General features: G+C 41.3%; 1 protein-coding gene across 1 annotated transcript in view; it reads left to right on the top strand.

The window, feature by feature from the left end:
• Window positions 1–24,194, top strand: part of SLC6A5 (solute carrier family 6 member 5) — a 74,074-nt gene that overhangs the window by 24,178 nt on the left and 25,702 nt on the right. Inside the window, exons 7-13 of the mRNA XM_079966720.1 lie at window positions 264–396; window positions 2,586–2,720; window positions 4,093–4,196; window positions 12,342–12,466; window positions 14,098–14,210; window positions 16,482–16,613; window positions 17,230–17,329. Of these exons, the coding sequence (XP_079822846.1) occupies window positions 264–396; window positions 2,586–2,720; window positions 4,093–4,196; window positions 12,342–12,466; window positions 14,098–14,210; window positions 16,482–16,613; window positions 17,230–17,329 (842 nt within the window). The remainder of the gene's footprint in view (window positions 1–263; window positions 397–2,585; window positions 2,721–4,092; window positions 4,197–12,341; window positions 12,467–14,097; window positions 14,211–16,481; window positions 16,614–17,229; window positions 17,330–24,194) is intronic.

Raw genomic sequence — 24,194 nt, forward strand, 5'->3', positions numbered from 1 at the left:
ACTGATACTATTACACTGGGTGTAGCAAAATTTCTCTCGGAGGTAGTAAGTATCAGAAATCAGTATGTATGGCCTAAGGCTCCTCTGTTGGCTAGCGAGGACACTCTTATGCCTTAATAACTATTGATATTTATACCATTGTTAGACTGTGTAATTTGGGTCTACGGACAGCAATAAAGCTGTGTGTGTGTATTTGACATTACAAAAGTAAACACCGGAGGGATTGGGCCTGTAATGACTCACATTGGCATTTTGATTCTCAGGTACTTTGTATTGAAGATTTCTGCAGGAATCGAATATCCTGGTGAAATCAGGTGGCCTTTGGCACTCTCTCTCTTTCTGGCTTGGGCGATTGTCTATGCTTCCCTGGCTAAAGGAATAAAGACATCAGGAAAAGTAAGAGAGCATCTTTCTTTAGACTATTCAGAGCCAGAACTCAGTGATATATTGTATGACTGAAGAACTAAGTATTACCAAACTACTGAATAGTTTATTGATAAATGTGAAAGCAGCGTAGCACATATCCTCTTGCATGGTAGCTGAAGAAAAGTTTCATTGATAGGAGTATTTGCTCTATTTTTCAAATTTGGGATCCTCGTGGCATGCTGCCTACATTCCTTGTGCTTTCAGTATTGATATTGGGTTGCATCCTAAAAGGTGAACGGAAAGAGTCCTGTAAAGTATGATTAATTCATTTTATCAAAATATGCATTCCAAAGGCAAGGGATGCAGCAGCTGGCTGGATTACCCAAGAAAGTGCTTACACTGGGGCAAGGACATTTAGCTGCACAGTGGAACTTCCCTTCCTTCTCCTCTCTCTGAATGTCTCCCCAAAGCCCTGTTAGACCCATGTTGGGAGTTCACAACCTCCAGAGCAGATTTGGGGAGGATCTGGGGCAGGCAGGGGGAAGAGAAGGAAATTCTGTTGTGCAAGTGGAAATCCTTGAATATAATACAACAGAAGCATCATTGCCCAGCCTGTATACACTTGCTCAACTATCCCCTCTTCATAGGAGGGTTTTCAGGTTTTTACAATGTTCTGTGAGGCTAAAAATAGCAATGGAATAAAATTAATGAGTTTGTACAGTATGGAAAACAAGACAAAATATATCGTATCGCCTACAAATTTAGTTCTCTTAAACACTATTAGCTTTCTTCAGTTCAGGAAGATAGATAATATCTTTTTTCAACATTGTCCTAAAGGTAATTAAAATATTAGTGTGTCCCCCTACAAACTTTATAAAGATTAATTCTCTAATAAAATGACGTCTGCGTAAGCATGCAAGAGGCTGAGCAGTTTGATTATAAAACTGCTCTATTTTAAAATGGGAGGGCACATAACAAATGAGTTGGGAACATCATTAAATGAAAAAAGTAAATAGATTTCAAAGATATCCCAACTGTACTGAAAAGAGAGTCCTAGAATGGTAGAACTTGCCTTGTTTAGGGCTCAGCCTCTTTACTCTCAGCCTCAGCTCCCTCCCCCTCTTCTCTTTTTATCTCCCCCACATATTAGTTCTTTTCAAGCTCACTTGACTGCTCCCTCTGCAGGGAAGCTCTGTTCCCAATGCACAAGAAGCAAGATTCTGTAGTTAGCTGCTGGGTCATAAAGAAAGGGCTATCTATACACCTCTCCCTCTCCTTTCTCAATCCCCCTTTACTTCAACAGCAGACTTACCATGCTGGGCTCAGAACACCTTGGCCAATCTTTGGTAAGCTCTAGTTCCCTCTGAATAGAGTCCCTGCTCCAGGCTTACATCCCCCCCTTTTTTCACAAGCATGCAGGTAATGCCCACCTCACCTGCATGAGTGCTAACCATGATGTAACAGCAGCTAACGTAGAGGAAATACTTTAGATCAGAGGAAAAAGAAACATTTTTTCAGCCCAACTGCAACATTCACTTCTGGGCAACCGCAATTTGCTGGAGCAATTAGTGTCATTTTGATCTCTGTAGATCAGGCTAGTTTTCACACATACTCAAACACCCTTTCCTGTCCTCCACTGAGCCAGGTGTTCAAGGACAAAATCTAGCCAGGCAAAACCACTCAAGGTCAGAGAGCGGTGTGGCCTAGAGAAAGTTACAAGGGCTGGAGGGAGAGGCCTGGAGGGTTCCTTTTGGCCCCTGGATCTGAGTGAGGCTCCCCTCCCTTGCTTTAGATGGTCCTTTTACCAAAGGGCAGCAACTGGGGAAGCAGAATCAAGCACAACCATCAGTATGTATAGAGAGAGATGGGATCTTAAATAAATGGCTGCTGTGTCTGCTGACAGAGCACTGCATTTTATGAAAAACTACCTTGATTTTCATTGGTTTGAAGGGTCACATGTAGTAATAAGATGTATGAATAGGAAAAACATCAGCTACACATAAATACTGTTATTGTTATCCCAGAACCTTGCTATTTTATTAGCTTGTGGTTTTTCATAGATAGCAACATTTTAATAATCCTTTTATCTCTGTAGGTTGCTCACATTCCCATGAGCCTGTGTACTCACTCTGCCTGGGTAATGAATTGTCATGGACAGCAAGCCTACTTCTAGGATCCACCCAAATGAGTAATTCTTTGTCTATGTGTGGTCTCTTTAGGTGGTGTACTTTACTGCTACCTTCCCTTATGTAGTGCTCATCATCTTACTCATCAGAGGAGTAACTCTGCCAGGAGCTGGGAATGGAATATTGTACTTCATCACACCTAAGTGGGAGAAACTGATTGATGCTATGGTGGGCTTATTATTCCAGTTATAACACTCTAATAGGGTGAATAATTCATACAGATTTATTATTTGCTGTGTATTAAGAAAGCATACAGAGATATGCTATGCTGTGCTGAATCAATTACGTGCAAGCTGATCTAGCTAAATCTATTGCACCCATTGCATTAGGCGTTCTAATAAGGTTACGTTTGTGCGTCCTTCAGTACATTGCTCCATTTGTTTTGGTGGGTCACACTTTTTCTGGTTGTGAGGAAGTGAAACATGGCTATCAGCAAGGTGAGCTAGCTCTGCATATCCACAGCCATGCTGCATGTGTTATGTGGAATGAAATAACACACTCCCAGAGAACAGCTCACCTGGTCACTTATCAGATTACAGTGCACATTGTTCCTTATCTAGTGACGTTTAGAGTACATTGGGGCTGCCTTGTTGGATCAGTCTGAGGTGTATCTGCTCCAGTGTAATGGTCCCAACAGCAATAGGAATTCCATAAATTTGGCTAATCCGTGTGTGTGTGTGTGTGTGTGTGTGTGTGTCCATCACCACATTTTGCAGTAGTAATTTGTATTACAATATTTCCTATAATCCCATAAATTCTACTGCTTGGAGCAGCCTGCTTCTTCTTGTGCCGTGAGCTGTGCCACTTTTGTATGGACTCTTTTACAATCAGTTTGAATTGTAGGGAGCAATCCTGTACACAAGAAACTGGTGTAAAGCCAAGCCAGTGTGAGTTTAGCTGGTGTCATGTTACACCAGATCCAGACTCCATTCAGCAGCAAGGCTACTGCTGCCTAAGCTGGCCTGTACCTGCAGACGGAAACAAAGCCTTTAAAACAAAGTTCGAGTTACACCATCCTTTTTGCCAGTTTAACCTACACTAGGTTGCCAGGCATGGGCATAGCTGGGGGGGGCGCAGCTGCACCCCTCCAAATCAATACAAATCAATGCAAATCTGAGGTTCTTTTCTCTCTAATAAAAATCCTGCCTATGCCCAAGTTGCCAGGTCATGTGACTAAACAGAATGGGTTTAGAATCCAGCCTAAATAACCCCAGCCCTCTGGTCCCATCCCAACACACTCCTTTGTGGGGTCTTATGTCAATTTAAGATCCTTCATGGTGGGCTCAGCTGGTTGGAAAATATACTAATGTTTCTCCAGCAGAGTCGAAGATGAGGGAATTAAGCCTCCATAACCCAACTGTGACAGGAACCTCCTGACTCAGCTGGAGATCTCTGGATCCTAATCCACTCATCCTGGTGTATCTTGAGATAGGATTGCTCCCATAGTCAACAGCACTATTGATTTTTAAAATAACTTGCTGAAAAAATGTTTGTTGAAGTTGATGCTCATTTTCTTCATGGGACTTTTTTTTTTTTTAAGGTGTGGAAAGATGCTGCCACTCAAATATTTTTCTCTTTGTCTGCTGCATGGGGTGGCCTGATTACTTTGTCTTCCTATAACAAATTTCATAACAACCTGTACAGGTAAGTAGAATGATTCCATGAACTCAATGGCTTTATGGCGACGTGAGTGGCACCGTTAATTCCAGAAACTTATGGATATAATTTAGATCCTTACAAATTAGCTGGGAATTGTTTATGAATTTTAAAATGTAATTAGGATTACCAGTGGTTCCTAATTATTTGACACAGCCAGACCACTGAAAGAAGAAAATTGGGTGATTTGGATATACCCAATCAGTAATAAAACCAGTCTATGCATTCAAAACTGTCACATAGCAGAACTATATCAAATGGTTGGAGAGAATTGCACGCTACCTCATGTGGGGGCAGGTCAAAGAGGAAACTTCCTGTACATAAGAAATTAGAATGCCAGGGAGAGTCCTGCTTCCTGATATGCCACCCTCCATTAGGGAGGGAATTTTGGAAGTTGCAAGGCATTCAATATGTGGTCCCTCTCCCTTCAGTACAGTTCAGGAAGGCCAGCAACACACAATACTTCTGGACCTTGCAGGACCCAGAGGTTCTGTTGTTTGGCTAAATTGTGCCTGATTCTGTGGCCATGAAAGCTATGACATTGTTTGTAAAGCACAATTTCTTTCAAGAATGGAAACACTCCATCACCTGTGATGCAGGTCCTCAAAACCCACTGGGCTCCTTCTGAGGTTGGTGTGCCCTACTTTCTATTGAAAGCTTGCCCTAATTAAAAATAGGCCAGGTTGAAAAGCAACCTCGGGAATTGCCAGGAAGAACCTGGGCTGGCAGCATGAAATACAACACAAGCATAATCTCTACCGGAGAAAGCCTGGAGATTTAGAAATAGGTCAGAATCCAGCTGTGCTCTGAGCACTCTGCATTAGAAAGGGTAATATGCAGTTTCCAAAAGGGCAATGGCTGTATAACCTCTGCTGTTGTTATATCACTGAGCACAGTGATTATTCCTGAAATTGTATTAGCACCTAGTTAAGATTAAGAAAAGCTCTCTAAATTCAAACTGAAGATGGAACCTTTGATTAAAGGTAGTGGGTAACTTCCTACAGAGCTGAGAAGTTTGCTCTCTTATAAATGCAGGCCCATTCCATATTTGGTTTTGATTGATTGCTTTATTTATTCAATACATTCCTACTCCAAGTGTTCCACTATTTGAAGCAGCTTCAAAATGCAAGTGGAAGGAACAATAGAAACCAGCAACCCCAACAATAGCTCATAAAGATGTAGCATGTGCCCAAGAGGGAGTTTTGTAGGCACAGCTGAACATTTGGTTGCTTGGGTTGCATTTTCTCTGAACAACAGGCAGCAGGAGTCAGAAAAGTGTGACATTAGGAAGGTGACAAAAACGTAATGCTGGGAATGTTGCAGTCAAATGTCAGTGCTGCTGATAGAACTGAAAGGCTTCGGAAAATATGTGAGCAAATAAGATAGGCAACAGGTCTCCAGAATGCATAGAATAACTGGTACTAGATTCCAGGGCAGAAAAATGTGTCTAAAGCGAATTTAAAACACTTTAACAGCTACTGTGCTGTGTTTGGCTATAAAAATGCGCTCAAGAATGAAGGAATGTTGGGACTCGTAGTTCAAGAAAGCTTGTCACATAGGCTGCATTCACATGGCAGTGCATTCTGTTTTCCCAGCGTTTCATTTCCCATTTCCCTGACCTCATCTAGAAAAGAAGGGAGGCAGTTTTTGCGGATTCTCTGAGCCCCCTGTGCCACCTCTCAAGCTGCTCTGGAGGGTCTGGATCGGGGCAGAGAAAGCACAAGGATGTAGGGGAGAGTGGCTTATTATCCAAGTGACCAATTGGGCCTGGATGCCTATATTCTGCACATTATGTGCTTCCAAATAATTCATAAGGGAGGCACAACTCTTGGTGCTATGCTGCTTTAACCATCAAAATGGTTAAAGAATTAATATACAGTACATGCATGTTCAAGCAGAACTGACAGGCCCTTTTGTGTGCTTTTTTAGCCTAGGGGCCAGCCTGCACCATCTGATTTTCTTGCACTCTTCTTTAACACATGCCCTAGTTCTGTCATCTTTTGCAGAGGATTTTAAAGAGAAGAGTAGTGATCTCTCTGCAAAAGCTTATGATTTCCCTTCCTAACCAGCTACCTCTCTCTCCTTCCTTGAAGCATTTACTTTTAAAGTGACATTTACTTTTGTGTATGCAGATTGTAGCTTCATAGCTGTTAGAAGGAATCACTATAATTAGTCTGGTCTTTCAGAATCACTTTTATGACAACCTGGATTTTATGGAATGACTGTCTCCCTATCATTTGATAACATGATTTCTTTTTGGGTCTCACTGTCAGTCAGCATTTTTCTGTCAAGGGAATTGTAAATTATGTTTTCTTTGACATTATTCCCTATGCCCCAAAGAAGTCTCAGACATCAAATTAATCTTCATAAGTAAGATACTTTAAATACCCATCATCTTTAAATGAAATAGAAAAATAACACAGCCGTAGCAAAGGCAGCATAACAATATAAAAAACAATTTTGACCAGCAGCCAACGCAGCAATTTAAAACCCACCCACTCCAAAATGCTATGATTTTCTTGAAAACTGCAATGGAACTGGCTGTATGAGCTTCCCTGGGGAGTAAGTAATTAATGCTGTACTTAAGAGTTCTTGAAGTCTCATTAGATTTGCTTTCTAATGACTGTTAGAACCATTTTCTTTTCTGTTTTTTGGGGAGTCATGATCAATGGTATCTTGGCTGCTGCTTGCATGTTGATGAAATAATCACTGAGAGTTTTATTGCCAGCAAAATCTAAATCTTTGAGCCTTCTAAATTTGAGGCTCTGCTATTTCCACTCATGATACAGCCGTGCATTCCTATGCATATCAACACCAGAGAAAACCCGACTGAGTTCATTTACTTATCAGTAAGTGAATTTAGGATTACAGCCCCCAAATGACATTTTAGCATCTCTTGTGACTGTTTTTGCCACTGCTCTCAATGCAAGACTAGCATGCAGACAATGATATATTCCAGGCTGAAGGGTTCATTGTAGATTAATTTAAGCATCAACTAGTTTAAGTCTCACTGGTGTGAAGCTCCAGGGTATATATATGGGGGTTATCCTATTTCATTTTATAACAAGCCTGTGGGGGAGGTTGGGCAGAGAGACAGTGACTCGTCTGAGGCATCTCAAGTCTCCCTAGTCTAAGCAGACCAATTTGTCTATACTGAACGCTCTCATTTCTATATATAAAAAAGTACCAAACCCATATTGAAGAGAATCTGAGTGAAGAGTGTCAGCCATGCATACAGTCCACAATATGACTGGGACATTCAGGTGTAGGGGAACCATAGTGCATTATGTCTTGGGTCCACCCTGTCTCTGTTTTGATCCTGAGCCTATGTTTTATTTAACTAGACATTTGCACACACTTCTTGCTTTTTACACTTACTAGAACCCTTGCCAGAGAAGTCCTTCTGATGTCTAAGGATGGAACTTGATGTCATAGCAGCTGACCTGTGTGTAAGAGCCAGGTTGTGCAGCACGTGTGGGTGCGAGAAGAGAGCCAAGCTATTCCCCTGCCTTTGTTTCCCCATAAAATTGCTCTGCTGCAGACATCCCCCCTCAACATGGGGTTCCCAGACATGAAGTAACCCTTGCCAGGGAGAAGCCATTTCAAGAGGGAAAGCATGGCTGTTGGGAAGGCTCATGCTACATTATAAACAGTCTCCACTTACCTGCTTTCATATGAATTGGCAGTCATCACTTTCAATCTACCTACCAGTATCATGATGCTGAAGACCTATAGCTGGTAGTAGGAATCTGTGGCTGTCCTTGTGGTTGAATTCTGACTCTCATCACCCCCAATCAGTATGGTCAGCAGTCAGGGATTTTGGGAGTTATAGTTCAACAACATATAAAGGGACACAGACTCCCCAATCCTGACCTAGAGCTGAACGTGAAACATTTTTTCTCTTCTCCCCCTTCTGGAAAGTCACTGGCAGACCTTCCAAGTGTTCCTATTTTCCAGGGATGTCCCTGATTTAGAGAAGCTATCCTAGTTTCTGATTTGATCCCAGAATGTCCCACCTTTTCTTAGGATGTCCCTATTTTCAATGGGGAAATGTTAGAGGGTATGGAGTTATCCGACCCCTCAGCCATCTTGAGGCAATCCTGTATAGGGAAGGTTTTTAAAAATGTTTTAGTATGTTTTTTATATATGGTGGAAGCTGCATATACCCAGTAAGATGTGTGGGGTATAAATAGTAAAATTCTCATTATGGAATGGGACATCCCTATTTCATCAGAGAAATGTTGGAGGGTGTGCACTGGTGCCTAGAATTAGGTAAATGTATTACAATTATCCATTGATTTTGGAAAGCCCAGAGCATTAGCAGTATCAGAAACAGAAATGTGTTGCTGTATACTAGAAGAGACCTAAACGACACTAACGAAATCATCTTTATGTGCCATGTTTTAGGCCCAGTGAATGCATTGCTAGTGTTGTGTATGAACTTGACAATAATTGATAAACTATGGATTGCAACCTTTTTGGGCCCATAGGCACTTTTGGAATATTGAGAATGTATTTGACATGATAAAAATGGCTGCCACAGAGGTACGCCCACTCACAAAATAGCTGCTGTGGTGGGTGTGAGAAGTCAGAAAACACTCATTCCACAGAATTCAAACTAATGAACTTGAGATCAAGTAACTTGCCCATGAAAATGAGTACAGATGCATAGTCTGAGCCCCCAAATACAGAATTGTCCACTTTGACCCACAGTTTTCTACTCTCTAACACACTTTTTACAGAAGGCAAACCACCAATTTCAGAGAAGTCAAGACTTCTCTCTCTCTCTCTCTCTCTCTCACACACACACACACACACACACACACACTTTACCCTTACCCCATATGTTTTTCTTCATGTGTCCTGATCACCTATATGCACATGGACACCTCCCCCCCCCCAACCCCTGGTGCTCTGGTTTTTTTTTTTAGTCTTCTCTCAGCACCTATGATTCCTTTTTGCACTCAGCTATAGGAAAAATCCCACCTTCTTGCTGTCTCTTTTCCTTAGAGTCAAAAAGCACCCTGCAGGTAGCATCCGATTAGAACCGTTCTCCCTCTTCTAATTGGATGCTACCTGCAGAGAAAGGGAGAGTCAACAGTTGTAATTGGATGCCACCAGCAGTGAGCTATTTTCTCTCCTCTTTTCCAAGTGTGCTAACTAATCAAAATGGTAGCAGGGCCTCCATAGACAACATGGGAGAGAGTGAAGAGAAACTTGGACTGTGTGGCCATTATAATTTATAATTGGTCCAGAGGGGGTCTAAAGAGCTTGATGGGCAACCTGGTAGGTCTCTGCGGCTGCAATTGTGTCCAAAGTTGCCACATTAAGACCCCCAGAAATAGAGACATTAGTGGAAAAGAAAGCCTCCAACCCCTGTTATCCCTGTTTGTGAAGTAAACATCTTGAAGTAAAAGGGGCAGGAGAGCTGTAGAGTGGCTTTTATGTCATAACTCTCCTCAGTACAGCTAAATTTTATTTTAAACATTTCCCCCTTCAGTGCATTTCAGTGCAGACTGAAAAATTATCTTGGATTTGTAACAATCTGTTACAGCCCATACCCCAGCTTAAAATTCTGTGAGAGTGATAAGCTTTCTTAGTGAGCCGTATTTCCGTCTGATGCTGATCCAGAGCCAGGGGGGGGAAAAGTTTCATTTAGAACAAAGTTAGAACACGGCAATCTGTTTCTATAGTTAGCATTATCAAGTCTCAGCAAGAAGGAAAAAATGATTACTTAAGGGAAGACTTCCTTAGAGGTCTGCAGGAACTGCAGGGTGCTTTTTATGGCAGGTTTCTAGATTTCTTTTCATCATCTGATAAACAAATGACATTGAAAGTGAAAACTATTTAATATTATTTTGGAAGAAATCACTCTATTTATATTTGTGAGCTATGAATTTATTGAAGTATGCATATATCTGCCTGAAAACGAGCCTTCCCATGTCCAAAGCTTACAAGTGCCTGTAGCACCTTTCATCTCTGGTTGCTGCAGGCATCCATGGAGCAATTCCTCCAGCCCTCTCTGTATCAACACTGATGAGGCTATTGAACACATGGCTGCAATATAAATTGGCCCCAAGTTCCCTGGAAATATTCATTGCAATAGTGAAAGGGAAGGAAGGAAATCTACTACCCTAAATTTTGTAAGGGGCACTAGAACATTGACTTTGCTCATTAGTCAGTATAAGTAAATGTTTTTCTAAGTGTCAATCTCTCATAAACAGCAAGTGTTAGCCTTAAAAGAAGGGCCAAGGACTTAAAAGTGAAGTGTAGATGGGTTCTCAGGATGCAAGACACAGTGATAACAGCAATAACCTTTATTGGACTAACAGAACTAAACAAACAGGGGCAAAGCAACTGCTTATATACATTTCTGAAGGCCTGGGCCACTGCCAACGTGATTGGCTGTCTAAACTTCCAAGCTGTGAGTCATAACTCAGAGTTTAAGGGCCAATGGAAGAGGCTCAAATCCTGAAGTGTTCTGTGATTGGATATCATGTATCAAATCAGAACACAGGGGCTCAGAATCCTTAGTTGAGACTCAAGCTCAGGCAACACAGACCACTGGGTACATAACAGTATAACTTTGGTTGCTTAGTGGTTATTCCAGGATAGATTCACTGTCTTGTTCTCATGTAAAATTCTTTCCAGATATATTTTTCCCCGTGCTTTTTTTCTGGGGGGACGCAGGGGTACGCATACCCCTAAATATTTTGTGAATCTAAGTTTGGCCTCATTGAGGGGCAGTATTTCAATATGAGTAGGAAAATGAGAGTATCCCTAAACATATTTTTTTTTTTTAGAAAAAACAAGGATTTTCCCCATTCCTAAAACAGTGTGCAAACTGTATAAACATGCCATATTTCTTGCAACTTTTATTACCTTGTTTGTCTTTCACTCTTCCTGCTCAGAGGAACACTTTGTTTTTGAATCTAGCTTATGAAAGAGACAGTGACTTCATCAAAACTGTCAGGGAGGTTGATAGCTATTCAACTACGCCTTCAAACCTGGGCCGCAAACATTCAAAAATAGTTATTACACCACACTGTTCCACCCACATATAAGCCACACATTTAGGCATATGTGTCCAAATGCTGAAATATGATCTTGGTCTGATATGGTAATAATACAGGGTGATTCATAATGAAGTATACAGTTTCAATGCACTATAAAGAAGAAGATGAAGAATGTAATATATCTTATGTTACCTGTAACAGAATTGTAGGGGAATGTTTAAAGTTTTTTCAGAAACAGTCACAGATGTTCTATGTGTGCACCCTTTGTCACACGACACACATCGAACTGGTAATCCATTTCTGCTCAAATGCAAGTTAAGATATCTGAATTAAGTGCAGTGGTAGTGGCTGTGATACGCTGTTTCAGCTCCGCTAAATCAAACAGGAAGGGGAGGGGTGAATACCTTGTCCTTTACGTACCCCCACAGATAAAGTTTCAAATTTTTCATGCCAATTGTAGGTACATTTTCTGCTTGGAGAAAATGCCGTCACTCAACAGTTACAGATTCCGTTTTGCTCAATTCAAGAACACAAAACACCTTCTCTACTGCAGACGCAGCCATTTTGCCTGGCTAGTCAAATGACACGCTTGCTATTGCCTACATCATTTCCCTCAGTAGCAGAACACAAACTTTATGAGTACATCTACCTCACGGTTTGCAATTGTGGTCCGTGTCGTCGCCTGTTACTGTCTTACATCATCTGGAAACTGTATACATCATTATGAATCACCCTGTATTATCTCTCCTTCAAAAAGATGACAGGAAGTTTGCCATCCTAAGAATATGTATGTGTGAGAGGAAGAGCAACTGAATTTGTTCAACCAATAGGTATTTTAGAGTGTGGTGGGATCACAGTTATCATTTCCCATAGTTTTTGAAATATCATATTTTTGTGGTGGAATCAGTTAATTATTACTGCTAACCACTTTGTAAGTTTTTATTTTCATATTAGTAGAATGTCTTTTTATCAGTAGTAAGCTTTCGGATGTTGTTGTTTCACTTAAAATATGTATTATTATTTTTTGTATTGTGTCTACTAAAAGGATAAATTATTATCGATGTATCCACTGTCACTTCTACTGTGCATATGTTCTTTCATCTTTTTCTTTCTTCAGGGACACCTTGATAGTAACTTGTACCAACAGTGCCACAAGTATATTTGCAGGCTTTGTCATCTTCTCCGTTATTGGTTTCATGGCAAATGAGCTCAAAGTAGACATTGAAGATGTTGCCGACCAAGGTATGAGAGTTTGTTTCAATTTATGAATGGTATAGCATGGCGTAATGGTGCCCCCCCCCCGGTTTGCAAGTCAGCCTGCAAATGTACATTATTCAGAATACTGGGGTGGGGGCACTACCACAGGCTCCCAGTCTGGATTGGGTTTGCTGTGCCCCCATTTGTATATTGGGGAAAATAACTCCTATTGGAGTAACTAGGAGATTTTTCTGCAATGCAAATCCCCTGGCCTAGGAGGTAGGACGGTTTTAATAATTTGCTCCCCTCTGTGATCCCATTCTGGACTGGGCATACAATTTGCATGAGTGAAAAAAAGCTCTCAACATGAGGTTATTTTCAGATGTAAATTGCAGGTGTTGGCCAAGGAGAACATGCCCTGAAGGGCCATATGGAAATTCTCCAAGGGCCACATCTAGCCCACAGGCCAGAGGTTTCCTATCTAGCCACAGAGGTTTTGAATTGGGCTCTGGAGCCAGTGATGAGCTAGATGAGGGTAAGGAAACTAAACTTAAATCCAGATGAGGTGCTATTAGTCAAAGGCTTACCTGTCCAGGGACAGAGTATCAGCTTGTTAAGGATGGGGTTACACTCCCCTTAAAACAGGACTGGGGAACTTGTAGCCCTCCAGATGCTGTGTTGGCACTTCTACCACCCTGATTGTTGGCCATGCTGGCTGAGACTGATGGAATCCAGAGCCCAACAAGACTGGAGAGCCTGGTATTTACTTAAACAATTTGTATACTTCTTAATCACAGTTGTCTCTAAGCAGTGTAGAAAAGACCCAATACAATAAGACTAAAATGAGTTAAAGTTATAAAATCCTTTATAACTTTAATTGAATCCTAATTAAAGTCTGCTGGAATAAAAAGGATTCAGTAAGTACAGGGAGGGGACCTGTCTGACCTCATCTGGAAGCGAGTTCTACTTCTGAAACTCAGCAGTTGTTCTCATGTGTGCCCAACTCTTAGTGGCCATAACTCTTGCCTGACATTAATTTAGGGGGTCCAAATCAAGGGGGATCTGAAATTTCATTTTCTGCAATTAAATTTTCCCAGAGGGCATGATGAATTTTAGAAACTCATTCTTTTGATTCCTTAATTTACTTTCCACATGTAAGAAGCTAGTGCAAACAGACGCCTTATCTATAGTAGTCAAGAAGAAATCTTTAATCAAGAGATGAAAGAGCATGCTTATGAATATATAAGGTCCCCTAAGCCTTCTTGCCCAGAAAAGCTGGCAGTTAGCAGCAGGTTTTAAAGAGAGTTGCTTGCATCACATCACAGAAATAAAAATAATCTTCAACCAACAATTCTTTTAATGCTTGTCATAGTTCCCAAACATTTTATGAAGTACCTTTTTAAATTAACCCTCTTGCTGCTGAATTATACCAGCCCTACTGCATTACAATGTAGTGCAAAAAAAAAAAAAAAAAAAAAAAAAAACTGATGGGGAAGGGGAATCTGTCTACTGTAAATAAAACACAAAGTGGCAATGAAGAAGGCTTTTCACTGAAAAAGGAATTGTGTTTGTGCCGCAATTAAAACCAGTAGGATTAATGAGGGACAGTGGATGTCTTTCATAATAATTTTTATTATTATCAATCAACAGATAAATATTAGTTTCTTGTGTTCTAGGTCCTGGGATTGCCTTTGTAGTATATCCTGAAGCTTTAACCAGGCTTCCTCTTTCACCTTTCTGGGCTATAATTTTCTTCTTGATGCTTCTAACACTTGGCTTGGACACCATGGTAAACTTGCCTTCTTTCACCTACCTTGCTATTGACTGTTACAGGACCAAATAGTACATCTTTGATTAATTTTTAACGTAACTGGTTACAAGCAGGAGCCTAGCACATACCCAAGGTTTTCAGGCAAAATAAACATACAGGCAGTACACTTGTATGCATGTCTGCTCAGAAATAAATCCGACTGAGTTCAGAGGGACTTAGTCCCAGGTAAGTGTGTGTAGGATTAGAGCCAAAACTGATTTTGAGGTTAAACCCCAGTACTAGAATTGACCTCAGTGAAAATATGTCACAGCAGGAGCCATACAGAAGTTAATTACCACATTCAAGTTGCCTAGACCTGTAGAGAGAGTGACCCACATACTGCAACCAAACTTGAGCAAAAGTGGAGGTTTTCACTTCATGGAAGGGGCTAGACAGTGGTTCCCAAACCCCCTTCGTTCCATGGACCACCTGAAAATTGTTGAGGGTCTTAATTATTTCCCCCCTGTTGTATTGGTTTTACCCATCCTTACTTGCTATATGCTGTATTGGTTTTACCCATCCTTACTTGGTGTCTCTCAATGATACCACTCATATTGAGAGTATCTAGGCTGCTGAGGAGGAAAGAAGACTTCTGTTTCAAGGGAGGGGGAGAGAGGTGTCATGCAGCTGATTCCATGCATACTTACTCAGAAGTAAGCCTCACCAATATTAATGATAAAAATGCATAGGACTGCAGCCTTAGAAGGTTGGTCTCATGCACCTCTGCTCAAAAGTGTTCTCTGTGGTGCTTAGGTAAAGGTAAAGGTACCCCTGCCCGTACGGGCCAGTCTTGACAGACTCTGGGGTTGTGCGCCCATCTCACTTAAGAGGCCAGGGGCCAGCGCTGTCCGGAGACACTTCCGGGTCACGTGGCCAGCGTGACATCGCTGCTCTGGCGAGCCAGAGCCGCACACGGAAACGCCGTTTACCTTCCCGCTGGTAAGCGGTCCCTATTTATCTACTTGCACCCGGAGGTGCTTTCGAACTGCTAGGTTGGCAGGCGCTGGGACCGAGCAGCGGGAGCGCACCCCGCCGCAGGGATTCGAACCGCTGACCTTTCGATCGGCAAGTCCTAGGCGCTGAGGCTTTAACCCACAGCGCCACCTGCGTCCCTTTTGTGGTGCTTACTTGAAAGTAAGGATCATGGTTTACAGCCTAGAAAACTTAGTTAGTATTACTCCTCCTTACTGGTGTCTCTCAACAATACCAGTCATATTGAGAAGGTCTAGGCTGTTGAGCAGAAAAGAACATCTGCTTCAAAGAGGGGGAATAAGAGGGGTGTACAAAATGGAAGGAGTAGGGAAGGAAACATGGTGTTTAGGAACTTGTGGGCTAGAGGGCAGTTGGCTCAAACTTGGCTGTGTCAGGCAAAGCAGGGGCAGGTAAGCCTACTGGCATGAAGTAAACTATTGTCCTAGCAGGAGGCTGATGTTTCCAAGTATGCAGAGCCACCAGGGGTCAAGGAGAACCAATTTTGTAGAGTTGTGGGTTGGTGATGAAGCTGGAGGAAGTGATGATGTTTGGAAACAAGACTGCTTGGGGTGTATTTGGAAAGGCAGGGTAGGTCTTGGAAGTAGGCACCTTTTTCAGCATACTTCAAGATGTCTGGTGTCTCCGTTGGAGATCAATTCAATCATCAAGTATTGCCATTTTAAGGCATATGGTGCAAGAGGGCCAGAAACATTATGTGGAATGCGTGTTGCTTCACTGTTTTGCATCTCTGTTGCCACAAATGTATGAGTAAAATTGCTCCAGTGGATCATTTGAACTGATCAACCCTTCACTCAGAGCTATCTGAGTAGTTTTGTATGTTTTAAAGATTATTTAGATTGTGCAGGCCAGCATAGAACCATAGAATTGTAGAGTTGGAAGGGACGCCACTGGTCATCTAGTCTAACACCCTGCATTGCAGGAATCCTGTCCACAGCTCTCCCTGATTAGGCTCAAACCACCACCCTTCTGGTTAACAGCCAGACACGTTGTCCCATCTGCACCTTCTTATTCATGCTTGCTATTTCACCCACAGTTAATGCAGATTATTGTGTGCAATCTTACAGGAATAGCTTGGTGTAGGGATCTACATTTTGCTGAGTAGAAGAGTCAACTAGATGATCTTCAAAGAGCTTACATACCAGTTTCTGTTTGATAGAGTGGTTTTAGCAGCAATATTACATATGCCATGTTAAACAAAATGTGTTTTTGTGTGTATGATTACTATTGTCTTACTTGTTCTTTTTTGATATTCCTTAGTTTGCCACTATTGAGACGATAGTGACATCAGTTTCAGATGAGTTTCCAAAGTACTTACGTACTCACAAGCCTCTGTTTACTCTTGGATGCTGTGTTTCCTTTTTCATCATGGGCTTTCCTATGATCACTCAGGTAAAAGTGTTGCCATAATATGTACACATTATATCCCATGTTTTCTCCTACTGCAGCAAGGTCTGTTCCTACAATTGGTAGGAAGAAGTCCATGGGATTATTAGGTTTTCAAACAAAATGCATGGATCAAAGTGAAATTTTATGTGTGACGTGTGATACTGTGGGATTTAACAAGATTACAAAATACGATTTGGCATAAAGGTAATATCTGCATTCTTGCAGTATCTTATTATCATGAATATTACCTTTTATACCACAGGCCACTTAATTTTTAAAAATTTCATCTTAATTGAGAACAGATCTGTTCTGTGATGCAATGCATTCCAGTATATATCAGGTGGGAAGAAGGAATTGGACCATGCATCTGCCAATGTATGAGACAGAATGCATAAAATGGTCTTGCATGTGGGCTCAGATTCCATATGGAACTGAAATAGAATGGAATTTCTTAGTTCATGGAATTCAGAGAGTGTTTCCAGAGTAGGTGGGCTACATGGTGGCAACAGCAGTAATCTAAACATTTCCCTGTCTGAAAATATTTAGTCAGTTGAGTTGCCATGCATTATCTCCTAATATCTTTTGGCATTTCTGTTAGTAATTACCTGTTTACTTTTAGGGTGGAATGTACATGTTGCAGCTTGTGGACACCTATGCAGCATCCTACTCTCTTGTTATAATAGCCATTTTTGAACTTGTTGGCATTTCATACATTTATGGTAAGAAAACAATGTGCTATATATCTAGATCACACAGTGATAAGTACATGTGAAAATGTGTTGAGTTGCACACAACTAGTCCCACTTTTAGAAACAAAAGACTTTTATCATTTAATGGTTTGAAAATCAAACATTTCTCTGGAATTTCACTCAGAGTAAGAAAACTTTAATCTTTTTTATATTGCTACAGCTGGACTGCTTAGATAAGCAAGTCATTTGTTACAGATAGCACTTTGTTAAAATTAAAGTGGATGTTCAGTTAATAGCAATATAGGCTATATAAAAGTAATGGTGAAGCATACCAGCCAGATCAATTTGTGTGGTACACAAATAAGAATATAGGTTCACAGTAGCCAAGGTTCAGGTTCTAATAATGGCTTAATAACGATGGTACACTCATGCACTTTTAGTTTGTATAAATAGAATTAGTAAGTCATATAATGTTTGTAAGCAATACAAATGCAAAGTGTGTTTGCATGGAAAGGCACAAGTAATATAAAGAATTTGTTCTTAGTTAGATAGCACCCACTGCTTTTGTCTGAAAGCCTGCTTTAAGCAATTTGAATAACTTAATTAGGGCAAGGACCTGTAATAATAGCTTATCAGTAGCACACACCTTCTCCCCACCAGTTATCTTGCAATACACTGTGAATTGCAAGAAAATAATATGTCTTGGATGTATGGAAATTTCTGCCTCCAGTTTTCAGAGCGTGGCATGAAGTATGATTTTTTAACAGTATAATATACAGGTTTATGTTGTCAGAAGACTCTGAAGAATCCAAGTTCTGAATGCTGCAATCTTCAAATCAACTACCTTAGGAATCATTCCACCATAGGCACTAAGAATGCTATTCATATATAATCTGGGAATTGCAGTCCCTTCATGTGTCTGAGTCTTGCTTGCACATCTCCAGTCCCTTAGGATTGTACATGTGAAATATGACATGACCAGTTCACCTATATCTGAGATTAGCATTTTCATAGTTGATGGCTGTGTAGGCATGGCATTGCCTACCATATTTAATGTTAGAAATTAAGCACTGTCGTTAGCCCTGCTCTTCCTTTTCTGAAAATGTACATGTTTTATCTCACATTGTTGAAAGATTAGAGAATACACGAAAGAAGTTATTTTATATTTTCATTCATGAACCTTGCAAGGATGCTAAGAATGCAGCACTCCGCTGTCACCCCAGTCTGTTCAAGGATATCTGGTTTCTTCTACAATATATACTGATATTGCATTTAAGACATTCCTTTGTGCAATTAAGTAATATTTTGGGACAGATCTTGTAGGGAAACTGGAGTTTCTGAGTGTGTGATATGTTTGGTAGATTGTAGGCACAGATTGTCTGATTAACTGGGGGGGGGGGGGAATCTGTCAGTCAGTTGAGCTTATTCGTTTTAATTTTCCCCTACTCAAAGTCATTCTTAGAAATACACCAGTTCCTGAAATTTTAAGAAAATAGGAAAAATAAAAGCTCATGACTTTAGAAGTGGAGTGTGAAAAGTGTTGACGTGAATATAAAGGATATTTACTATCATCTTGGCATGGTGGGGTTTAAACAAAAGTCAACTATCTTGATAAGCTGATCAGAGATTTGGTAGTTGAGGTTTTGGTAGGTGAACCAGCAAATCCATTAAAAAGTAGCACAAATCTCTGCACACAACTAAGTGGTAACCAAGAGCCTTATAGGTAAGGAAGTGGCTGCTTTTGAATAATTCTTTTTCATCTTCTTTCACATTATGCCACCAGATGTCCCCAAGACCATCTGTGCTACCTGTGATTCCTTTCTCACTGACTCATTGTCTATATCAGAGAGGATCTCATGCTCAGTTCCCATAAACTCTAGGCTAACGACAACTGCTTTATTCAACATGAGAAATGAGCAGGATGGCCAGAGGAGAAATAACCTATGAATTGTCTCTTTGTGCACTTCTATGTTACGGATGTGGAGAACAGGGGCTATGACTCTTGGATTCCCAAATGGGTCCTGCTCTCACTTTCCTCACTCCTCTTCATAAAACATGCTTGCACTATAAGTCTGCAATGGCACCTCTGTTCATTTAGTCACACTAACAGATCTGCAACTGAATTCTTTTGTGTATGTGGATCTGCTGCCTGCATTGAAATTAACGTGTATCTTCATGTGCCTATTTGAACCCAGATGGATTTCTAGAGAAGGGCAGAGTCCTGCACATTCATGAAGTTCCCACTATTGTAAGAATAGGTATGCTGGATCAGACCAAAGGTAGCTATCCCAGTGTCCTGCTTCCCATAGTATATTTTGGAAGTCTGCGAACAGAGCTTGAAGGCAATACTCCATTGCTTCCCAGTGACTCATATTCATTGGCATACTGCTTCTGATTTGAAAGGCTCTATATAACCTTTACAGCTTGTAGCTATTGATCGATCTATTGTTTCCGCAAGTCCTTTTATTTTCACTCCCTTTCTTAAGGATTTGCAGCCATTTTCACTGATACTGTACACTACGTTTGTTTTTACTGACAAGAGCACTTTTCTAGCTAGTCACTACTACCTGTTCATTTGGGATCTTTTGTCTCAGTGTGCATCATTTCACACACACATGAAGTCCCATTTCATTGCTTGTCCTTCCGTTTTGGTTACACCCTTTTTTTGGAGCTCTTTGCAGCCTAAAAGAGTTTTCATAACTCTGAATAATTTGATGTCAATTATGGCAGATGGTGATCTGTGAGCGCTTTGGGTTATTTTCCATTCCAAAGCCAGCAGTGAGAAAGTCCTGGGCTTACACAGGCAGTGTTGACTGGATTACAGGCAATCTAGGAAATTGCTGGGAATGTAAAATGATTCCTGAAGGCAAGCTAGTAACTGAACTGTGACAAGCAGGGAGAGGCAGTCTGAGAGCAGCTCAGCCAATGCCTGAGTGATAAGTTGTTGTGATTGAGTAGCTCAAGCCATTGTTTATAGTACTTTTGATGCCTTTCATCGAATGAACCCTACTGGGTTAGTAGCTGGCCACCCACAGCAGTGGTGCTGAAGAGTATGAGATAGCAGGGCAACAACCCTTTCTTTAGCAAGATGCTATATGCACAGGGAGAGTAAGCCTTTGAGTCTCACTGCCAGAATCCAGGCACTGGGTCTCGTAAGAAGAAATGAGAGATCTGGATAACTGAGGCTGTACCATGTATGACAAATATGGTTTCACCATTTAAGACAGCTTTTCCCAACCTGGTGCTCTTCAGATGTTGTTGGTCTATAGCCCCAGCCAGCATGGCCAATGATCCTCTTCTCACATATCAATGTAAGAAGAGGATCAGGCCAATGGCCTATCTAGTCCAGCTTCCTGTACTTACAGTGGCTAACCAGTTGCCTGTGGGAAACCCGAAAGCAGGACCTGAGTGCAGCCACATTTTCCCCACTTGAGATTCCCAGAAGCATACTGCCTCTGACAGTGGAGGTGGAATATAGCCATTGCGGCAAGTAGCCATGGATAGCTTTATCCTCCATGATATGAATTGTAGTCCAGGACATCTGGAGAACATTAGTTCGGGGAAGTCTGTTCTAAGAAATTGCCAGTTTCTCACAATCAACTATTCCTATTGGTAAAGGAACCAAGTCATGTTTGGAAACCAATTGATGCTCGCAGCCTGTTTCCATGGAAACCAACGGAAGCCATATGTGTCCTCATCCAATAAAATTTGGAACAAAATAAGCTGCTGACAGATCTCTGAGTCAGAAGTGGGGAATATCCATAACAGGATTGTGTAGTCTGTAGATTTGTGATGGAGTGAGGTTCTTCTCTCTCTCTGCCTGTACCTTTTAACAACAGCAACTGCAACATCCCAAATCGCTGCACCAGATGTTGTTTATGAAATGGGTGATTGCGTACTGCTGTACGTCTCAAGAAGGAAGCATTAAAGTGTCAGGCATCTCTCTTTACATCTTCCAGTTTGACTTACTGTAAATGAATTGAATACTCGCTGGATATATTGCGAGGCGTTTCAACTTTAAGACCCGCTTATAAGATTTGTATTGCCCCTTTGTGCTATTTTATTGTAATAGAAACACATTACAGACCTAGCTGGAAGTGGAAAGAATTCTCATAAAACAGCATCCTAGAAGCTATAAGAAACTCACACTTAGAGAGAATACAAACTGGGTGCTATTCCTGCCTCTAGCAGAGCATTCTTGGCTAGCCATTTCCTCCAGCTCTGCTAAGGGATTGTTAAGAGTCAGCTAAGCTGGTTTGCTTACATGTTTAACTGGTAAATTGGAAACTGAAAGTTTCAAAAGATCAGGAGTTCAGAAGAGTCAGGAGTTCCAAGTTTGGTAATAAGTTGCAATTCAGCAGCTTCTCTTTCCAGTCTATTTCTGAAATTCCTTTGTAATAGAACAGCTACTTTGAGATCTTGTATAGAATGTCCTGGGAGATTGAAGTGTTCTCCTACTGGTTTCTCTGTCTTGTGGTTCCTGATGTCGGATTTATGTCCGTTTATTCTTTGGCGTAAGGTTTGGCCTGTTTGTCCAATATAGAGAGCTGAAGGACACTGTTGGCATTTGATGGCATACACAATGTATGCCATCAACTAACTTAGTTGGTCTTTAAGGTGCTACTGGAAGGAATTTTTTTATTTTGTTTTGACTATGGCAGACCAACATGGCTACCTATCTGTAACCAAAATAATCCGAGAGAGTTAGTAGTTCATCCTTCCTTTCTCAAAAAAAATATTGACCCATCCTTACCCTGGGAAAAACTGACCAGTCTTGCTTCTTCCCTTTGTCTCACTCTGGCTCTTCACTCTTTCTGTCTTCACTTTCTTTTTCCAAACCCCCCTCTTCATCTCTCTCATTGTCCTCCACTTAAACTGTCCAGCCAACATTACAAGTGGTTTTCTTGCTATCAGATTCAAAAGTCTATATTCTAACCTTGTCCCACTTGATCTTTCTGCTACCTTCTATACAGCTGACCTTCACCTTGACTACTTTTATACCTTAAGAACGTAGAAGTAAATAGCTCAGCATTGTCTACAGTGGTTCTCCTGAGCCTTGGGTGAGAGGGTTTTTCCTAGATGCCAGGGACTGACTATGGACTTTTTGCATGCAATAACATGTGCTCTACCACTGAGCTATCACCCTTCCTTTTGGTTTTCACAGTTCTGTTCTCTTCCTGTCAGTTTGCTTATTCAATAATGCCACTTGTGGGGTGCTCATCTGCTTCACCCCACTCTGTCTGGCTACTTCAGGGGTTTGCTCTTGGTCTTCACTGTGCCCCCTGTACACTGTCTTGAGTCATCACAGCAAATGTCATGGATTTTACAACCACCAGTATAACGATGACACCTAATTATACCTCTCTGCCCCAGAACTGTCCCTCTGTCCAGTCCTGTATACCCATTCCATCTGATAAGTCTGCTTCCATATCTTCTCGTCATGACATACTCAACGTGTCCTTCGAATCCCTTTCCCACTTAATCACTCTTCATATCCATCAGCAACATCACTGTTCTCCATTGACAGTGCCTTGAGGGTAGGAATCTCTCTATTTTTGTCTGTGCAACTCAACCCAGCACAGTGATGGTACCATAATACAAAATCCCTGAAATATATTGACACTCCTTGTGTTGACAGGAATTCCTGCAGGATAACAGCTTTTTTCTGGGGGTACTCAAGGGTATACAGTACTGGCACCTTTTTTCTAGAAAAGCACAGATTTTTTTTTCTAGAAGAGAAGTCTGCTTGAGGCCGGTATGGCTGGGTGGAGGGGAAATGGATGAAAGCAGCGTTGGTGTCTGAATGGTGCAGCAACACTTGTATTGATCCTAGGCCATTTGGCCCCCACTTAGGCTGCAAAATGCCTTGAACCAAAACTGCCTCTGAATCTTGACTGTATGTCAAACCCCTTACTTTCCCTCACATACACATTATTACAACTTGGCACATTTAATTGGTAAAGTGCTTACAAATTATTACTCTACAACATTTGGTCTCCTAGTGATAGGATCAGACAGTTCTGTTCTTTTCTAGCTCTCAGTATGTCCTTTCAGAGTCTGTGCTGATGTTATGTTTTCCAGCATGAGATTAATAACTATGATGGGAAAACATGCACAAAGTGGCATTCAACAGTTCCTGTGAGTGTAGATTATCTTCCTCGCTGCCCTTCCTCCTCCACCTCAATGGATCAGCCGATAGCTTTGCAAGTGCATTCAGGGTTGTGCATGTGCATGTATGTATATGTCCGTGAGGTAGAATAAGACACTTATTGTAGCACTTCAGTCACTGGTTTTCACATATGATTTCTATCATAATTGTACCTATATTAGGAAAACCTAGCCTAATTTTAGTTTTACCGAGCCATTGCCATAGTTTGCCATATATAAGGATTTGTCTAAATTTGAATTTGAAGGACAAACCATCTTTAAACATATTCCTCTCTGTGTTGATGCCATTGGGTGACCTGCTGTGCTAGCACACCAGTCTGCAAGTCACCTGCCAGCCTTTGACTTGCAATGCCTTCTGTGCTAGCCAGTCCTGGCCTTTTCCAAGTGCCATTATCATAGCTGCATTAACCCCTAATACCTTGCAATCTTAAGATGACTAATTATTAGTAACAAGCGTATCTGAATTCTCCATCCCCTGACAACTATGGACTAAATTCACAGCACTTCAGGTTATTTACATCATAGGCTTCTGAACAACAGTCCAAGACATTTTGGGGCCTGAGGCAATAGAGAAAGATTGTGTATTCCCATGGTTAGTGGCTTAGCGTGGGTTGTCAGCACCCGGGGCAAGGCAAGTAATTTGCGCCCCCTAACCCATGGATTTGCGCCCCCTAACCCGTGGATTTGCGCCCCCTAACCCTAACCCCCAGATGTTGCGCCCGGTGCG

This window comes from Podarcis cretensis (assembly GCF_951804945.1).
Source record: "Podarcis cretensis genome assembly, chromosome: 1".
Taxonomy (NCBI): Eukaryota; Metazoa; Chordata; class Lepidosauria; order Squamata; family Lacertidae; genus Podarcis; species Podarcis cretensis.